Source organism: Nesoenas mayeri, assembly GCF_963082525.1.
Source record: "Nesoenas mayeri genome assembly, chromosome: 19".
Lineage (NCBI taxonomy): Eukaryota > Metazoa > Chordata > Aves > Columbiformes > Columbidae > Nesoenas > Nesoenas mayeri.
In genome coordinates this window covers 9,849,985-9,867,575 of record NC_137568.1, presented here as the reverse complement: position 1 = coordinate 9,867,575, position 17,591 = coordinate 9,849,985, and the positions used below count along the sequence as shown (strand labels likewise).

Sequence of the window (17,591 nt, the reverse complement as noted above, 5' to 3'; positions counted from 1 at the left end):
ATGACATTTTTGTGTCTTACAACTGCATTATTTTATTTCTTCAACGAAAAGGAAAATACGTCTGTTTTAAACTTCATCTCAAGCTCATTGTACCCGATAATGCAAAAATCCTATTACCTTATTATCTCTTACTCATTTTGTCACTAATTGGAAAGCAACCTCGCAACCGTCTCCCTGCAGTTATTTCTTGATTTCCATCAATGATACGTTTAAGCATGTTGCTATAATCAAACAACAGCGTGACTAACAACGCGTTGAAGCCAAACAACTTCACCCATTTGGAAACTAATAAGAGGCCGTGTCCCCCGTCCAGGAGGGGTAACGTATATGCTTTCCTTGCTTGGGCATTTGCCCCCAAAATACCAATATGTGCAGTGTTGTTGGGAGGACTGTATCACAACCTGCAGCACAAACTCTCCTATTTTCAGTTTCACAACATTCGCGTTGTATGAAAGGTGATCTCAGACCTCCCAACTTGTAGCCACTGGGCCCTGACAAAGCCATTCCTGCAGAAAACAAAAATATAAGCTTATCTGCCAAGCCTGCATTGCTCTGAGGCCTCATTTCACAACAGCCGTTAAATTCTTTCAATTTATTTTTCCATCCTTCAACAAACCCTACCTAAACCTTCTTTTTTTTTTTAACTTCTATTTTATTATTGTTATTTCCTGGCTGTCGCCGTCCCCTCCCGCCCCGCCCGCTACAAAAACAAAGCTGCCCCCCGCCCCTCCGCAGCCCCCACCGCCCTCCCTGCCCGGACCGGGGGAGCCCGGGCTGTGCGAGCACCCCCGGCTCTCCAGCGCGGCCCCTCCGCCCGCTGCCGCTGCGCCGGGCTCAGGGCCGCGCCGACCCGCCCGCCGGCGGCCGCGGGTCCCCGGGAGAGCGCGGTGGCTCCCGGGGCTCCGGCCGAGCCCGCCCGTAAACAGCCCCCGAGCGGCTGCCGCCGCAGGCCCCTCCGCAGACACAGGGCCCTCTCCAGCCGGCACCGCTCAGCCTCCGGCCCGGCCGCCAGCCCTCGCTCGGCCGCTCGGCTCGTTGCGGGGCACCGAGGATCCCCCGAGGCCTCCTGGAGCTCTCTCCGGCCGGGCCCGGCCGCCCCCGGCCCCCGCGGGGGGCGAATGGGGAAGTCCTGACTTACCTGTCATTACTTTCTACGCCATCTTGGATCCACTTGTCAACGTCCCCACAAAGCATTGTGGGAAAGCCCTCCCCCGCCCTCCTGCGGCCCGGCGGCCAGCGCGGGGCGGCCGAGGGCGGGACGGGGACCGGGCAGGGACCCGCGCCGGGACCGCACGGGCACCCGCGGCCCGTTCCGCGGGCCGTTCCGCGGGCCGTTCCGCGGGCCGGCGGGGGCCGCAGCTCTTCCCTCACGCAGCGGCTGGAGGCGGCGCGGCCGCGCTGGCAACCGGCAACCCCGCTTTTCTTCGTTGTTTTCGTGTTTGTTCGGGGTGGGTTTTTTTCCCACTTTTTCCCTTTTTCTCTGTTTTTCTCGCCCCCAGCCCTTTCCTGCCAAGGCCGAGGGCCCTTTGGAGCGCTGCGGATCGTCCTCCGTGAGGCGGTATGAGCTGCGCGCCCGCGGAGGGAAGGGACGAAGTCCACCCGTGCTGGAGAAATTGGGGTTTTCCTCGCGGTTATTCTCCTGTTGTGGTTTGGTTGGGTTTTTTGTTTGGTTTTCTTTTACGGTTGTTTACGTTTTTGGGGCTTTTTAGGAAAAAAAAGTAGTTATTGCCCTTATACTTGCAGAGACGCAAAGGCGGCAGCTGGGTGATGGAACAAGCTTGGCGTTGTGCATCGCGCTTTAAACCCACCTGCTTGTGCCAAGGGACGCGCTTCTGGCTGCCCTGGAATCCCAGAAATGGCTTTGCGTAACAGTTTTGTTTCCACGGAGTGATCCTCCGGGTTAGCTGCGTTCTCAAAAGGTTTGGCGATCAATTCTGCTTTGCAGAACGGCTTTCTCAAGGCGTTCCCGGCTTGGGTGCCCGTCGCCGTGTATTGGCCATGGTGGTCAAGAAACCAAGGGAAAGCAGCTTACTTCAGGATCTTCATACAAATTTTAACAGGATTTTTTTTAAAAAACAACCTTTTCCTTCTACTTTAATTAAAATAATTAGAAGATCCAGATCATTTTAGTATTGGATTTTCCTAAATACATTTATATTTAAATTTACATGTAACGCCTCCTGACTCTTTGAAGAATAACCACCAGCCAAGCCTCTGATGCATTGCCACTGCAAGAAGAGACTTGCGCCCAAGAATATTTTCAATATTCATCAGCGATGCATTTATAAAGGGAGGGCTCCTTGCAAAAATGTAAATGCAGAAGGAAATAAATTTAAAGAAATCCTTTGCATTTGCAGCCTCAGACTTAAATCAGTGCACTTTTTAATTCAGCTCTATAAGTACGGTTGGGAGGGTAGTTAACTGTTTCTGCGCCTTGCCAGAGGGTTGTCCCAGCCCCAACCAGGTGTTGTTTCAGGAGGACAAAGGCTCCTGGGGAGGTTTCCCTGGGCGATCAACCTCATCCCAGGGAGCTGAAGCACAAACTGTAACTCCTAAAGCTGTTTTCCATGGGCACCGTGTAAGGAACATCTGAATCAGATAAAGGCAAAACCATTTTGAGGATCTAACTTTGTGTCTCGTGCAGTCCAGGTTGTTGCAGTGGAATGAGTCCTTTTATTCTGGTTGTGTTTGGTTCTTTTTGGATTACTGATAGTTTATTTTTTCTGTTAGAAAATGCGAGGAAGGTTTTCTTGAAAATAAATTATATATTTTTTAAGTGGAAAATCACTACAGGGGAAGAGACTTCTGTGGCTTTATTGATATGTTTCAATACAGTATTAAAGGATAATTTAAGGAAATAAGCTTATTATATTAGCTGCTAGTTTGGGAGGGACTCCAAGAGATGTCTCTGTCTGTCTCCTTCATGTCTATTACCCCAGTGGCAGCTGCTATTTTGGCTTCCAAGCCCATCATTCCCAGCTCCACAGGCTGGGTTGACAAGCCAGGTTGTCCCTCAGCATGTGCTGGGCACAGAGCAGATGTGTGACATGCTGACTACTGGCTGGCTTGTTCAGAATCGCTCCAGTTCCTGGGATCGCCGTGTGCTGTGCTCACCGATGGGATTTCATGACAAGGGGAGAGCTCGCGGTGCTGGGCTTCTGCTGCGAAACGTGGGGCTTGCGCTGGTTGGAGCACATACGCTGTTTCTTCTGCCCAAGGAGACCAGGAGCAGCCGGTCACACGGAGTCTGGGAGCAGAAGAAAAGCCAACAGTGTATGTTGCACGTGTGAGAAATGCCAAAGGCACAACAGGGAGGCATGAGATCGGAACAAATCAATATCAGACTTGACAGGACTCAGATCCTCGCAAGCCTAATAGTGATATTTCTAGGGACTCGTTACAATGGTAAGATTAAAACAAAAAGCAAAACAAGCAAAAACTCAAATGCAGCCGTACCAAATTCATTTCCATTTTTATAAGATTTCCAAACCTTTCAGATCTGAAAATTGTTATTTCCTGCTGGAAGTTTAGAAAGCCCAGCCTCCCGGGGACTGTAACTGCAAGGAAACCCTGCACAGAGGCGCTAACACCGTCCCACTGCCCGTCTCCCCACCCTGCAGTCAGGATTCTGCGTTACGACTGTTCTGAGAAGCCAGGAGCCATGCCCAGGTCCTTAGAAAATCCAGACTCCTTGCCAAAAAGCAGGAGTTGGAGAACGTGGGGCCGCTGCGGGCTGCTGGGCTCCCCGCCACGCAGCCAAGATCTGAGCAGAGCCCCGCCAGGTGTGGCAGAGATTCTGAAGAGCTGGGAACTCTGGAACCCTCACTCGCTTCGGGGTTCATGGAGCTGGGAGCCAAAAAGCCCCGGAGTGCTGGCGCACTCGTGAGCTGTGCGCTTGGGATCACAGCTCGAGCCTGGCTGCTACGTTTTCAAAACAAAACTTGTTTAATTATTTAAACACTACTGCTTTTTTTTGTCCTTTCTGCTCAGACTTTTGTTTCTACGGGAAAATCAGTTTCTGTTCTATGATAAAGTTCACTGCTGTTTCTGGGAAATGGCATTTCTTGAATTCCAATACAGAAAGCACAGTTGTCAATCAGCTCCACTCATGATGTCTAACTTCAGAATATGGGAAAAAACATTGCAATTAACGTGTCAAAGTAATAAGCACCGAGTTGCCTCCCTGACCCCGCAGCCCAACATCCCAGCAGGAATCCTGAGGAGTTTTCACCTCCAAGAAACAAAACACCAAGAGCCTTTCTCAACAGAAGTTCCAGACTGATTGCAGTAATAGCAGTGATGGTTTTATTGTCTTAACACACTGGACCTGGATAAATTTTTGAACTCGCTCAGAAGCAGCAATCATGGGGACTAACACAAGTTAAGTGGTTTACCCTCTGCCACAAACCAGGCAGTGGTAGAGCTGAGGTCAGATAGCAAGTCATTCTTGGTCTTACTAAACAATAAAGCAAACTGTTTCTAGGCAGCCATTAATGTTTGATTATTAGGCTGATGAGTAACTTGATTTTCCAGCATGAAAATTCCCCTGGAATTCCTCCAGAGTCCTCTAACGAACAGATGATCTCAACTTTCATCTTACTCCATAATTATCCAAGGACAATGTTTCTTCAACCTGGACTCTTCAAGCACATGCGATTTCTAGAGCAAGTGATATTCACACTAATTCCTTTTTCCTTTGATCCCCAAAATGAGAGTCCTGAGAAGCAAGTAGCAATAAGGGGATGTTGAGGGTACATTGAGGAGATAGAACTACAAAGTTCAGATTGTTGTGGTGGTTTGATCCCACACTGTCAAGATCAAAGATCTTCAGTCTCAGAGCATTTTTTCAGAATGCCTTTATGTTGACCTTTAAATTGCCCATGGAGGAGTTATATCTGACATGTATCTGCATTCTTTGAGGTTAGCTAGCACCGGAGGTTTACAGCTTGTCTTTTTGCCTAGCAACCTGAATGTGGCAACCTGTTCCAGAGAGACTCAAGATACACTCCTTTCATTGCCATTAATAGTCGTCAGCTAAAAAGAAGCAAACAAACAAACAAAAACCCAAACTAACTAACTCCAGGCTAAATGAATAGATTCTTTTCCACTCCCTTGGGCTTACCATACAGCCTAATAATTCTACAATTTTCTTTTAAAGCTCCTCTTTTAACCTTGCGATGAAGAGGGAAACCCTGAGGGATTATTCTGGCACCAAGTACTCAACACAACAGCATCTCCCGCTGAGGACAGGGCAGGCAGGGAGTTGGCCTTGGGCTCTGTATGGTCAAACCAAGATGAAGCTGATGTGAGTGAACTCAGGACAAAAATCTATTTTCACCAAAAGGCAAAAAGCTTGATCATTGTGGGTCTTTGGTAGGAATACAGACCACGAAAGTGAACCCTGCTAATCCTTCTGAATTGAGTTTCAAGGAGGTGTTGAAAGACAAGAATGCTTCCAGGTTCTTTCCAGTGCTGACAGCAAAAGGTAGTTCTGAGGGCAGAGAAACCATCTCCTCTCTCCAACAAGCTCATGTTCTAAACGCAAACAAGGGCAGCAGAGCGGGACAGAACTTGTCCAGAGAGCAGGATCTGCAAGAACCCCAGGATGTAGCGCCAGGGAACCCCTGAACTGTTCCACTGGAGGATAAAAAGGAAAAGGTTGGCTGGGGAAAGAGGTCCAGCATCTCTCATCTGGTATGTCAGGGTCCATAAGCTTAAATGCTTGAGCTTTAAGATTCCAGACCAGATTTGCAAATGAAATTAAAAGGTTTATGATGGGAGAGGCAAGTTGCCACTTCCCCTGATGACCGGTTGTTCCCTTTTCTGATATTTCTTGCCTGACTTTCCACTAGATCCATCTTTTTTTTTTTCAATTGACAAGGTCAAGACAGAAGTTACTTTGCTCCTTATCCTGGCAACAGTTTTGCTTGTGCTGCTAAGGCTGGCCTCGCAAGGACCAGTACATCCCATTCTCAGACATGGCTGTGACCACATTCTACACAACTCATACAATTTGGACTATAATACAATTTAGGAAGTTCAATGGTAAGTGTTCTGTGCCTTCTGAATAGTCTGCTCCTTTTTCTCCCTTCCCTCATTGATAGTTGTTTTTCTGTTGCTTAAATGCTACAGCTGGATGAGTATGGCTTTATAAAGCCACTTGCCTCCAAAATCCCATTCCCAAGTTTCCCTTAAACTGTGTCTAAAGTCTACATTTCAGATGCAAATCACTGCTTCAAAGCTTCCATCTTTTCCTGCCCCTTCACAGACTTCCCTCACTCAAAATCACTGTCTGAAGTTTCCTGACTTGCTGTGTATTCATATGATAATAACCTGTGCTAAGAATGTTGGTGTGAATGAAGATCAGCGTGCTTTTGAAGAGACGGGATTTATATCCATCTCAATACATCAGTTACAATTATAGCCCATACCTAATTAATTATGAATACTTATGGCTAGCATTAAAAAATCATTAAAAAACAGAGCAATTTCAATAGAAGTTCCATTGGTTCTTACTAAACTATTCGTGTTACTATTTTACTTTCTTAAAAAAGACAACAGAGCCATGGAGAAAAGTCCACAACTTCCCTCCATTACAAGTAGGTTAAAGCAAGTACCGGGAGATTATCTTCTCTGAATATAACACGTTCAATTATGAGAAGCGTAGCTTTTAACTAACTAACTTAGCTAACTGCATAATTGCTGTTGTAGCCATTACAAACTGTGATGACAAAACAGTGAAAATTAAGTGACTTGCACCAAGTACAAGTGAACAGTCGAGATTCAGGTAGGTTTTTCAATCAGTTCAGAATTACTTAATAAAGTCTATCTGTGGTCCCAGATCACAAGAAATAGCATTAAGCATGAGTATCCAGAATTTTGTTCAAACAATATCTTGACATAACATCACAAAACTATCGTTATGTTACCTCAGTGCATGCTACTGTAAAACCCTAGGATTTTATTATTTACAGTACATCCTCTCAAATCACAGCCTCAAAAATAGCCCTGTAATGAAATAACCACAGAATTATATGTTAGATAAAGGTATACATGGAAAAGAAGAAATCACAAGACTACAATTATACAGGCAATACAGTTTTATTATGTTCTTTCACCAATTGTAGCAAAAGCATTTAACAGCTGAATGAATAACCAAGGGAACTTAATTGTCAACAGGAATTTCAGAATTATGTTCTAAATTTTAGACCAGGAAGGCTTGACAGGGAAAAAAAAAAACATATACACACCATAATAATAGTCTCTATTATGAAGATTTAATGCCTTCTTTAAAAGCACTGAGATTATTGAGGCACCTTACTGCAGGTTATGTATCATCTCCTCTTTGGCAATGAGATGTGTGGTTTTGTTAACTAGGGCCATTAGCGAGTTGAGCTTGTGAGACCAGTCATTGAGTAAATTGTTTGGGTCCTTAGGCCTCTGAAAATTGATAATTCCTGCCAGCCTGTCTACTTTAGCAAAGATGGTCTTATTAACTACGAGGTTGGACAGGAACTCCTCCGATTCCTGCAAAGACAAACAGCACTAAGTCAAGAAACCAGCATTTTTTATCAACAAAGCATCGCTATTCCTCCCAAACAGCACTGAACCACAGGGAACAAGGTCAGAAATACTGCTGTAGTAATTCTGTACTTTACAAAGAGCAGAATACTTTAATATTACACATGTTGGCACTACTAGGACCATCAACTCAAAAACTTTTTTTATTTCATTTGACCTATAGACGATTATCTTTCATGAAATTAAAGTTTAATCTGCTACACCAACAGATTTTTACACCTTGGAGTACTTGGCTACAGAGAGATCAGAACACGTGAGGCATAGGAAAATCCACATAAAGTACTGACCTCCGTCAAAGAAGGTTTATTTAGAGGTTGTGGAGAAGAGCAGATTTAATTAAAAGACAGTTGGGTAAAACTTTTCATTTGCACTGGAAATACCAATATGCCACGATGCCTGAATCTCTTTGGAAAGCTCTTGAGAACACAAAGGGGTATGACAGGGAGACTCCTCCACCTCGTGTTCCCAAAGTGCAGCCATCTCTAAACAGGGACATTTAAAGGTGAGAAACCTTGCATCTTTGGTCAGATTTAATCACCCATTGACAAGAGCTTTTTAACACTGAAACACAAGAAGCTCCAGCATTTAAATGAGACCTTGAATACAAATGAATTTTTAAGCAGTTTTTGCCTTATGGGCACACGCACCACGACATGGGAGTTCTGGCTGGATTAAAAAAATCGCTTTCTAACTCCCATAAAGGCAAGAAAATACACTCTTTGTATTGACTAGTAAAGTGAGAAATATTTGGGATGAATGCTATTAATCCCAACAGACTTTTTCACTCCTTCTCATAAAAATAACGCAACGAACTCAAGTTCTCCCAACTGCGTTCTTCCCGTGGGAGCTGAAAAGCACCAATAACACCAACAGGGGAACTTCTGAGGATGAAGGTACAGAAGCTCCAAGGATAATACAGAGACAGATATATAGAGGTACAACAACAGATACTAAATCCATTAACATTCAGAAATACACAAGTGTAAACCCTGAGAATTTGGTCCCAAGCAGTGTAACGCTCTTTCCGCACTGCTCTAAAACAAGGCGATGATGGTCTAGGGCATCACTTACAGAGCTTATTGGGCTAAAAAGAGAACTCAAATTCAAAGAGAACGTCGCTCTGCTGAATACTTACATTTTTGGCACAAACACGTGCAAACATACACTTCCACACCCTTTAAGAAAGAAGGATATGCAAAGCAACACTTACGTCAACAGACAGATCCAGGAGCTGTGCCATTCTCTTCATTGTAATTCTGGTATAATATTTAGCCATTATTCTAATATTCTGGAATAAAAGTGTTCAGAGTAGAGGGTTATGTGCAAAAAATAACTGTAGCGGGCTGCAAAAATATAAAAGTCAATGTTAAAAGCAGATTAGGAGCTGTAGTGCTCTAACAGCAGTCCAGCATAAGGTACAAGGGAGTTGTGAACAAACTGTTTGCTTGTAAAAGGTATGAAAGTCTCTACAGGACAAATTTTTATGTTATTAAATAATTAATCAACTAATGATGAATTTGACATAAAGCAAGACTTTCAAGTTTCTGCTCCATTGAAATGTGAATGCTAAATCTCACAATTTGAGTGCAATATGCTCTTTTTTTCCTGGCATTTGTGCCGAACACCTACCTTTATTAAAGATATACGAGCAAATAAAACATTGAAAACAAAACACAATGGAAAAGGCTTTTTATCTGCTGCTTTACTACACGTTTTTTTGTTTCTCTTTGTAACTAAAATACGGCAAGCAAAAAGCATTTTAGTTGAGGCACTGCATACATTGCTAATGCTTTAAGACAGCCATACTTACATGTTCCACAACTCTGTTCTTTAGATCTTTCCATCTCTTTTCACCTTCCTCTGTACAGCCAAACACATCTGTTGCAGGACTGTCCAGGGATCCTTCTCTCAATTCTTTCCCATATTCTTCGACTAGAGCAGTCCATCGCATCAGCTCCATGGTGGTAAACAGTTTGAGGAGGTCTCTAAACGGTTTAGCAAAGGTGATTTACAATCCTGTATTAGTAACGTTCATTTCATACTTAAACAGATCAAATAAATAACTTTAAATCTTTTCATTACTATTCACTGTTCTTCATTAATATACTCTGTAATACTTCATGCTATCAGGGGCAGCTCAAGTCAGACTGTTTCTAATGAAGATCTTTCTCTTCTAAAGAGACATTTATTTTAATGTAGAACTTGCGCAATCATGGAAATTTTGCAGTATTTTTCATACAACATTAAATTCATAAACAGGTTTCACTTGCACAGCCAGCTTGAGAGAGACATTCTTTACCCTAAGAATTGCTTATTAGAAAGAATACTTACTTATACTTCGGGATTTCTTCTAGCTTTTTGTCACTACTAATTCTATGCACCAAATCAGATTGTTCATTGTCGTAAGGTGAAAGAATAACATAAAGAACAACGCTCTTCAGTGCCTGTTTAAAAGGAAAGAGTGTGGGGTTTATGCCATCATTAAGCAGAGGAATTAAAAACATTGCCCACAGAGCTTAGAATTTAACATGTAAAAGGCTTAAATCCAGCCTATTAAGAAGTTGAGGTGAAATTGATGTAATCTTGCAGAAATTCACCCTCATTTACGGTGATAAATTTACTCAGGTTAACTAAAATTCTACTGTTTAAAATAAATACAAGAAAGAAATATTTTCAAATACGTAACATTAGTAGTGCATGCACAACAGATTTCAAAGACAATATAATGAAGATGTTAGTTATAAATAGTCATTTGAAATCAATCGACTTTCTGACATCTGTTCTCAATTAATCCATTTGTTAATATAGCCATTAAAAAAAAAGAACAACAGATTGATGAGCTCTTTGACCTGCTGTGAATCAATCTGGTAATGAAATGGGTGTTTGCCACATGAAAATACAGACGCTTTGCGTGTGACATTTTATTACCTGCTGCCACTTTTCACTTTCAGCCTGGATACAGGGAGTATCGTAAATGGCTCTGTAGTGCTTGCAGATGGAGAGGTAGGAGCCTTCGTGTTGATCCAGCTGGATCATTAAGTTGTAGTATTTCAACTTTAGTTTCTGAAACAGCATCAAACAGTAAAATTAATACAAGTCCATGAATCACGTCAATGAAATCCAGCTGGGTCCCATAAAACAGAGGGATTCAAATACGCTTGGACCTGAAGAGAGACACGTCAGATTAAAATGAGGATGGACGGGGGAAAGAAATCTTGCAATGACTTACTTCTGTATTTTCTTCTTGAAAAAATTTTGTATTAATTTTTTTGCTGATAATTTGAGTCCGAATATAGTCTTTTACAGCTAGACAGAGTCTCATCTGCTCCAAGATAAATTCTACACGTTCCTTCTTTTCCATTGAACCGTAGGTTTCCACCTAAAATGAAAATGTCACAATTCAACACTGTCAAAGTCAAATCAAGTGAAGACTTAACTGTGCAAGAAAAGTGGGAGGTTGTCAGGAGGGAAACACAAAGTAACAGAAAAAACGCCTATTCCAGAGCAAGTGAAGGTTATTCGATTTTGAATTATAGTGCCCACTTACACCAGAAGAATCCACCAACACTAAACTCAATGCACTACCCAGAGAACTGAGATCTGTTTTCCAAATGGGAAGTATTGTATGTAACCTAACTGTGGGACACTTAAAACTGAATTACACTTTCACTAATAACACTTAATCTCATTCCAGGCTTTTTGCAGACATATATGACTAAGTTTCTAAACAATAATGTAAGAGCAGTCAGTATTAATTTTAATTGCTGACGCAATTTTGAGTTACACAGGGTGTTACCTGCAGTTCCTGCAAAATGGAGGCAGCCTCTTTCACTTCACCATTCTGTTCTTTTATTGTTGCAAGTGTCTTTGTCAGGCGAGCACGTTCAATTTCCACATATATCTGAAATCAGAAGTAGTAGTTTAAACACCGGAATTTTCTAAAGAGTTCAAACGCTGAGACCACAACCCCTCTAGGACATATATTTGATGTTTTCATGCAAGCAGTTAATTCCTTGTGTATCCATACTCTATACCAGTACTATCCACAACATACACAGATAAAATATGGTGGATAGTTGACACACAAGGCCATATTTGCCTAAATTTGTCTACCGTTCTTTAAGGAAACACAAAAGGATGTGCACTGTGAACAAAGTACTGTGAATGAAGCATGAGATACTCTATCGCCTAAAAGATACTGAAACAGATAAGAAGTTAAGACTTTAATGGTTAATGTACTAACTGCCAGCATTTGCATTATTTCACTCACTCCTAACCAGCCATAAATCGACAATACTTGATTCCTAACAATTTAGACTAACTTTGCACAAGCAAAAGCTGTAACATTAATACAAATCTGCCTTAATCCAGAATTGTTTATTTTGTTCAAGCAAAAAGTGTATTATGTAAACAAATAACTTGGTATAATGCTTTGATATCACCTCCTGGTTACCACAACTGTACATAACACCTTCCTAAGTGCAGCAGAAATTAAAGTAAACCTGTTCATTCCTCTAACAAGTTCAAATACATAACATTTTTTTTGAAGTGTATTACTAATTATATACTTTTGCTCTTATTTGAACAAGATAACAAAATGATGTTAAGAAGCTATGCTTTTAAAGAAGGTGAACATTTTTATTCTACCTTTTAGACATTCAGTCTTAAAACAAAATCTTACTTTTCCTTCTGTAACCGTACGCAATGTGTCGATTAAGCGCAGTTTTACTGGTAAGTCTGTGATGTCTTCAACGTAAGTGCAGCACTGCTGGACCATTTTAGCAACTGCCTAGTAGAATAACAGAAAAGAAAAACATACCACGTTTTTATATTCCTCAAATACTTTCAAACTACAACACTCAGAAGTATTACATAGTTTCATATCAAACGAAAGAGACTCATTCCAATAAAAAGCATGCAAGACATATCTAATCACTTTGATTCACAAAAATGCATAAAATCATTCTAGTGACTGATCCTGGAAGCCAAATGTGATGCTATTCTGTCATTTCTTTCAACTCAGTTTTTCTCCAACAGGCCCTAGTAAGCTGGTATCCCACAGCACCAAGCACAGGTACTGGGATATGTTCTTCTGCTGGCAAAGCTGTTACAATTATTATTCAAATACCTAAATATTAAAAAAAAAGCAACTTCTGGAAACTTCTTCCTCAAGAAGAAAATTCAGCTGAAATGATCCAAGTCTTAAGGCACAGGTTGTCCAAGGTAGAGAGCCAAACTGTACTCTACTTTTATACAAACTCCTAATGTTTCTGCATGTTAAAAAGTAGGCAACCTTTTTCTTCCTAAACGAATGATGCCATTAAAATTACCCATTGCTGACTTCCAATGAAGTCACGCTAAACAGAGTGCAATAAACTTTGTACCCTCTTAATGCAAGCGCTTTCAGCTATCCTGACAGCTGATTTCCCACACAGAACTGGGAAAAATTCCAGAGTATGGCAGCCCCAAAAGCAAGCATGTAAGATATACACCTTACATATCACAGTAAATTGCAATAACTCTGTTTAATGTGCACCTCATGCAAACATGAAAAATCAAGAATGTGTCTACAATACAGAGTGCAGAAGAGCGTAAAGATGAACCACCATGTAAAAGTGCTGCCACGCATAGAAAGCAGAAGTCACAGCTGTGGTGCTGAGGACACCGAGCTGGACCACACAGAGCCCAGGCACAAGGTGAAGGCTCATTACAGACACCAGCTTAATTATTTGCTTTCATATGTCCATCCATAAATGTCAGCAGAAGCTAATAACATCTTCAGGCAGGTGTTACAGAGTCAGGAAAGTCCCTACACACAAGGGGGAATCATATACATAATGCAGCTCCCAATCTAATTTTATTTTTTGTTTCAAAGAATGAAATTCACCTGTTTTAGCTGACTTCTTCTCTTTGACAGGAGAATAATATTTTCATTAAGAGCATCCCAGTCTTTAGCTTCGTAACACATTTTCACTATAGCAACTAAGATACGGGATGTGGAGACCATGTCGGATGCCTGTAACAAACAAACAACATATGAGTGATGAGATAAACAACCTGCAGAGCTCTGTCACTTGCACTTCTATTACTCGAAGGAAAATATATATATATCTAGCCTCACTGATTTTCTTTTTAAGGAAAAGAACAACAAAAGAGAAAAACTGATATACAAGGGGGTGTGCAAGAGAACCCAGCACAAATGTTGCACACCATATGCTACTTACCGTCCGTGTTTGTTTTTCCAAGGAGAGAAGGTTTTCAATTACTTCTTGCAATCTTCCTTCCTGTTGCAAGAGGGAAAGAATTATCACCATGAGTGAAGAATACAATTCAGTTTAAATTGAGAGTAGCTCTAATTCTCATGTAAGTGAAAACCACAAAATAGACTGTACATTCATTTTTAGGTATTTTATTTCTTAAAACAAGAAAAATACACAGCAGTAAATATACAGTTCTACACACAGATTAAACCAGAAAGCTACTAGTTCCATTTTTGCCCAACACATGCTATAAGTCATCTGTGTCAAGCAAGAAACTCAGCACGTTTCAGACAGGTCTGGTGAGCTCACGCTCAGGCGCACTGAGCCAGATGGCAGATTGATTTCTCTCCCAGCCAAAACAAAGCCCTAAGTGTAGAACAGATATCCTATTAGATACCTTGGCCAAAAAGTTTGTTTGCTATTACTTTCATCCACATTCTTCATACCTTAACTACAGCTTATTAGGAAAAGCATAAGCTACATGGTTTACAGTCCAAGCATGGAATTATAATAGTCCCAGGTTTGGGGTTTGAGAACTATATTTGACTTTGTTTAGAGGAGTTAAAGACACCGCAATGTACTTTTAGTCCTCAGTTGTAATTTCTAGCAAATATCTTGTAAATAAGTGTTAACATAGGAGAATTTGTAACAGCCCAGGGCAACTCCGGGCCTGCAAAAAAAAGGGTCAGAAATTAGAAAATAACAAAAAAGAAAAAATGGATTTTGTTTCCAAAACGTACGTACCCGATTGAAATAATTTAAACTCTATACAATGGTTTGTCCATGATGTGCTCTTATCACCACATAATTTACATGCTATGCAGCAGTGAAACATGGTCACGGTGCCCACACCTATCCAGATCCCACCTGTGCCTGTGGGATCAAACACCTGTGCCTACTGTCCATACAATACAGACTTAGGACAGCGTAAGATGCAAGTTACTTATCTTAAGGCTCCTGCTTTCAGAATCCTACAACATGCTATACAGTGCAACGTGTCTACCACAAGACACATGGATCAAGCGGAGCATTTGCAGCCTATAAAGAATTAGGTGTTATCCTATCGGGAAAGAACAAAACAGCAAATCCAACCTGTCTGTCCTGAGGTCTGAGATGTGTAGGAATCTCTATGCTACAGAACAAATCCATAAAAAAACCCTTAAGATGCACCATACGTGTGATTACAGCTACAAAGCCATCATTGAGACTTCATTAATGTTTATCAATATGAAAAGGGTGAGTGTTAGGAGGATGGAGCCAGGCTCTTCTCGGTGACAACTAACGGTAGGACAAGGGGTAATGGGTATAAACTGGAACACAGGAGGTTCCACTTAAATATGAGAAGAAACTTCTTCCTGGTGAGGGTGTCAGAGCCTGGCCCAGGCTGCCCAGGGGGGTTGTGGAGTCTCCTTCTGTGCAGACATTCCAACCCGCCTGGACACCTTCCTGTGTAACCTCATCTGGGTGTTCCTGCTCCATGGGGGGATTGCACTGGATGAGCTTTCCAGGGCCCTTCCAACCCCTGACACTCTGTAATTGTGTGGTCGCCTGTGCCTGGTTGCACAGACACGTTTGCTCAGCACGTAGGCACCCTATAGCCTGCCACTGCTCTCGCCCTCCATCCCAGTATTTTGGGGCACGTACACAAGCAAGTTAAAAGGACGCAAAGCGTGGCCTGTGCGACCTGGCACAGCATCAATGACACAGCCCTGCCCGCCCTCCCAACCACACACCAGAGCAGCCCCTACTTGTCCCCTGCCCCAGCACGGCCCGGGAGGCTCCGAGACCCGGCCCCCTCAGCATCGGCCCGTGTGACAAGATGCGGCCACACGTCGCGCCTCACGGGGCCGCGTCCCGAGCGCGGCCTAGAGCGCCATGACTCAGCCCATCCGCACCGCCGGGCTCTGCCCCCCGCCTCACCTGCGCCAGCCGCTCACACTCGGGCAGCCGCTGATCCACCGTCGCGCTGTAATCCACCTCCATTTTCACGATCCGGCCATCGGCCCGCTCCGCGCCGCCCTCCGCCATCTCCCCGGCCCCGCGTCCCCCCGCCAACACACACCGGAAGCAGACAGGCTGTGCGCGCAGGCGCGGCCGGGGCAGCCCCGCTGAAAGGACCCCGCACTGCGCCAAACAGGCACTGCTGAGGCGCCTCCAGTCTCCTGAGGGCCCAGGGCGGGGCCGGGCCCGTGTGAGGGGAACCGGGGCCCGTGTGAGGGGAACCGGGGCCCGTGTGAGGGGAACCGGGGCCCGTGTGAGGGAACCGGGGCCCCCTGGCACCTAGGAAGGTGGTGCTAGACACGCTGGGCTTCTCATGGAGTCTAGTCCTAGCCACCTGCTTGCCCTCTGGCCTCGCAGGGACACGGGGTTTCGGTGCAGTTGCGATGGTGACGGTGCCGCTCGTCACTTTTGCGTCAAGAGTTTTGAGACCTTGATATGGCCGTAGGGTGGGAGGGGGTGAGCCAGTAGAATGGTGGTTTTGAAAGGCTGCAATGGACTCAGTGGTTCCTGAGGACTTCACTGGGGATTTCACTGTGTCTCACATCCCAGCCTGGAGTCACTTATCCTGCTTTGCGGGATACGTGGGGAAGAGGTAGGAGATGCTGATTTTTAAGAGCACAAGGATGCTGATTTTAGACAGCGGTGCACCAGCAATGTGTTGGGATAGTTGTCATAAGATGGTGCAACACTTGGGGTTGTAGGTTGCCGTCATCTCCCATTCCAGTGCAGAATTTCATACACCACAGAAGTTTCATTCACTGGAGAAATTCAGAAGAACTTACTCATGTTTGCAAGTAAACAACTCAGAAATATTGATCAGTGAATGCGTGTCTTTGAATGCAATTTACAATTCCCAGAAAAAATGAGTTACCGTGAAATTACATGTTGTGTTAGTTTATGACCGTGCTGCATACATAACAACATGTTAATGTGGCAAAGGGGTATTTGAGATAACTCTTTTAAATTACCTGTTTATAGAATTAAGACTGAGTTGCTGCATCTGCTACGCTGGTGTAAATTAAGAGTAATGCAATTAAGTGAATTCAGAGCTATAATAGTGCATTTTGCAGTTGTGCCTGATACACACTTTCCAGTTAGCACAGCACAGACTGTGGACTTCAAGTCGCTTTTTGTTTGAACTCAAACTTGATCTATAAAACCCAGTAACAATTTTTTTTCTGTTATTCTTAATCAATTTTAGTTCTTAATTGACCTGAAAATAGATGCATGTATCACAGAGTGTATGAGTTGTTCTTACCTAACTTGGGCCATTTACAAATTTTACGGATCTTTGACTACTTATTTTGAATTGCAAAATCTCATTCTTTTAGCTCATCGTAACATTAGCATAATTTTACAGTTGATGGATGGGGAGCGATGGTTTCAAGAAGGTTAAAAGTCAGATACTAATCTAATTGAATATATCTCCATATACAGTAATTTTGGTTCAGACAAAGGAAGAAAATTAATGCATAATGCAACTGTTATGTTCCATATGTGTATGCTGGGAGACACGGAGGCAGCTTTTGCCTCCAATGTGGACTTCCCAAATGGCTCAAAACCCCTAAAGTCTTATTCAAAAGTCCTTAGTAAAACAGCAGAAGAAATAGCTTGACTTCTACTGTCTCTTATTATGAAGTGACATTTTGCTGACAAGACCATCTGGAGTTAATGTTCAGCACGATTTAACATATGGGGTTTTTCCCCCCCCAGGTCAAAAATGAACGATGAGTGAAAACTGTCTTATTT

General features: G+C 43.0%; 2 protein-coding genes across 7 annotated transcripts in view; both read right to left on the bottom strand.

The window, feature by feature from the left end:
* The window catches only part of HELZ (helicase with zinc finger), a 73,132-nt gene extending 71,596 nt beyond the window's left edge, over nucleotides 1–1,536 (bottom strand). For 3 of the 4 annotated variants that reach the window (XM_080356350.1, XM_080356351.1, XM_080356352.1), the window contains exon 1: nucleotides 1,139–1,154. Coding sequence is in view for 1 of the 4 variants with exons in the window: in XM_080356353.1 (XP_080212479.1) it covers nucleotides 1,139–1,145 (7 nt within the window). In the remaining 3 variants the exon portion in view is untranslated. Of the gene's footprint in view, nucleotides 1–1,138 lie in introns of all 4 variants that reach the window. The other variant, XM_080356353.1, reaches the window with a different exon arrangement.
* Nucleotides 1,537–7,093: 5,557 nt separating this feature from the next.
* PSMD12 (proteasome 26S subunit, non-ATPase 12) lies at nucleotides 7,094–15,893 on the bottom strand. Of its 3 annotated transcripts, none has more exons than XM_080356517.1 (11): nucleotides 15,762–15,893; nucleotides 13,806–13,865; nucleotides 13,469–13,597; nucleotides 12,263–12,370; nucleotides 11,378–11,482; nucleotides 10,811–10,960; nucleotides 10,510–10,644; nucleotides 9,913–10,025; nucleotides 9,392–9,566; nucleotides 8,792–8,869; nucleotides 7,094–7,527 (listed from the first exon to the last, which is right to left on the bottom strand). In XM_080356517.1, exons 1-11 carry the CDS (start codon nucleotides 15,867–15,869, stop codon nucleotides 7,318–7,320), a joined length of 1,371 nt encoding a protein of 456 aa, XP_080212643.1. In that variant the 5' UTR covers nucleotides 15,870–15,893; the 3' UTR covers nucleotides 7,094–7,317. The 3 variants fall into 3 exon arrangements, with proteins under 3 accessions (XP_080212643.1, XP_080212644.1, XP_080212645.1); XM_080356518.1 differs by lacking the exon at nucleotides 7,094–7,527 and adding an exon at nucleotides 7,598–8,063; XM_080356519.1 differs by lacking the exon at nucleotides 7,094–7,527 and having other exon boundaries at nucleotides 8,792–8,924.
* Nucleotides 15,894–17,591: the final 1,698 nt, after the last annotated feature.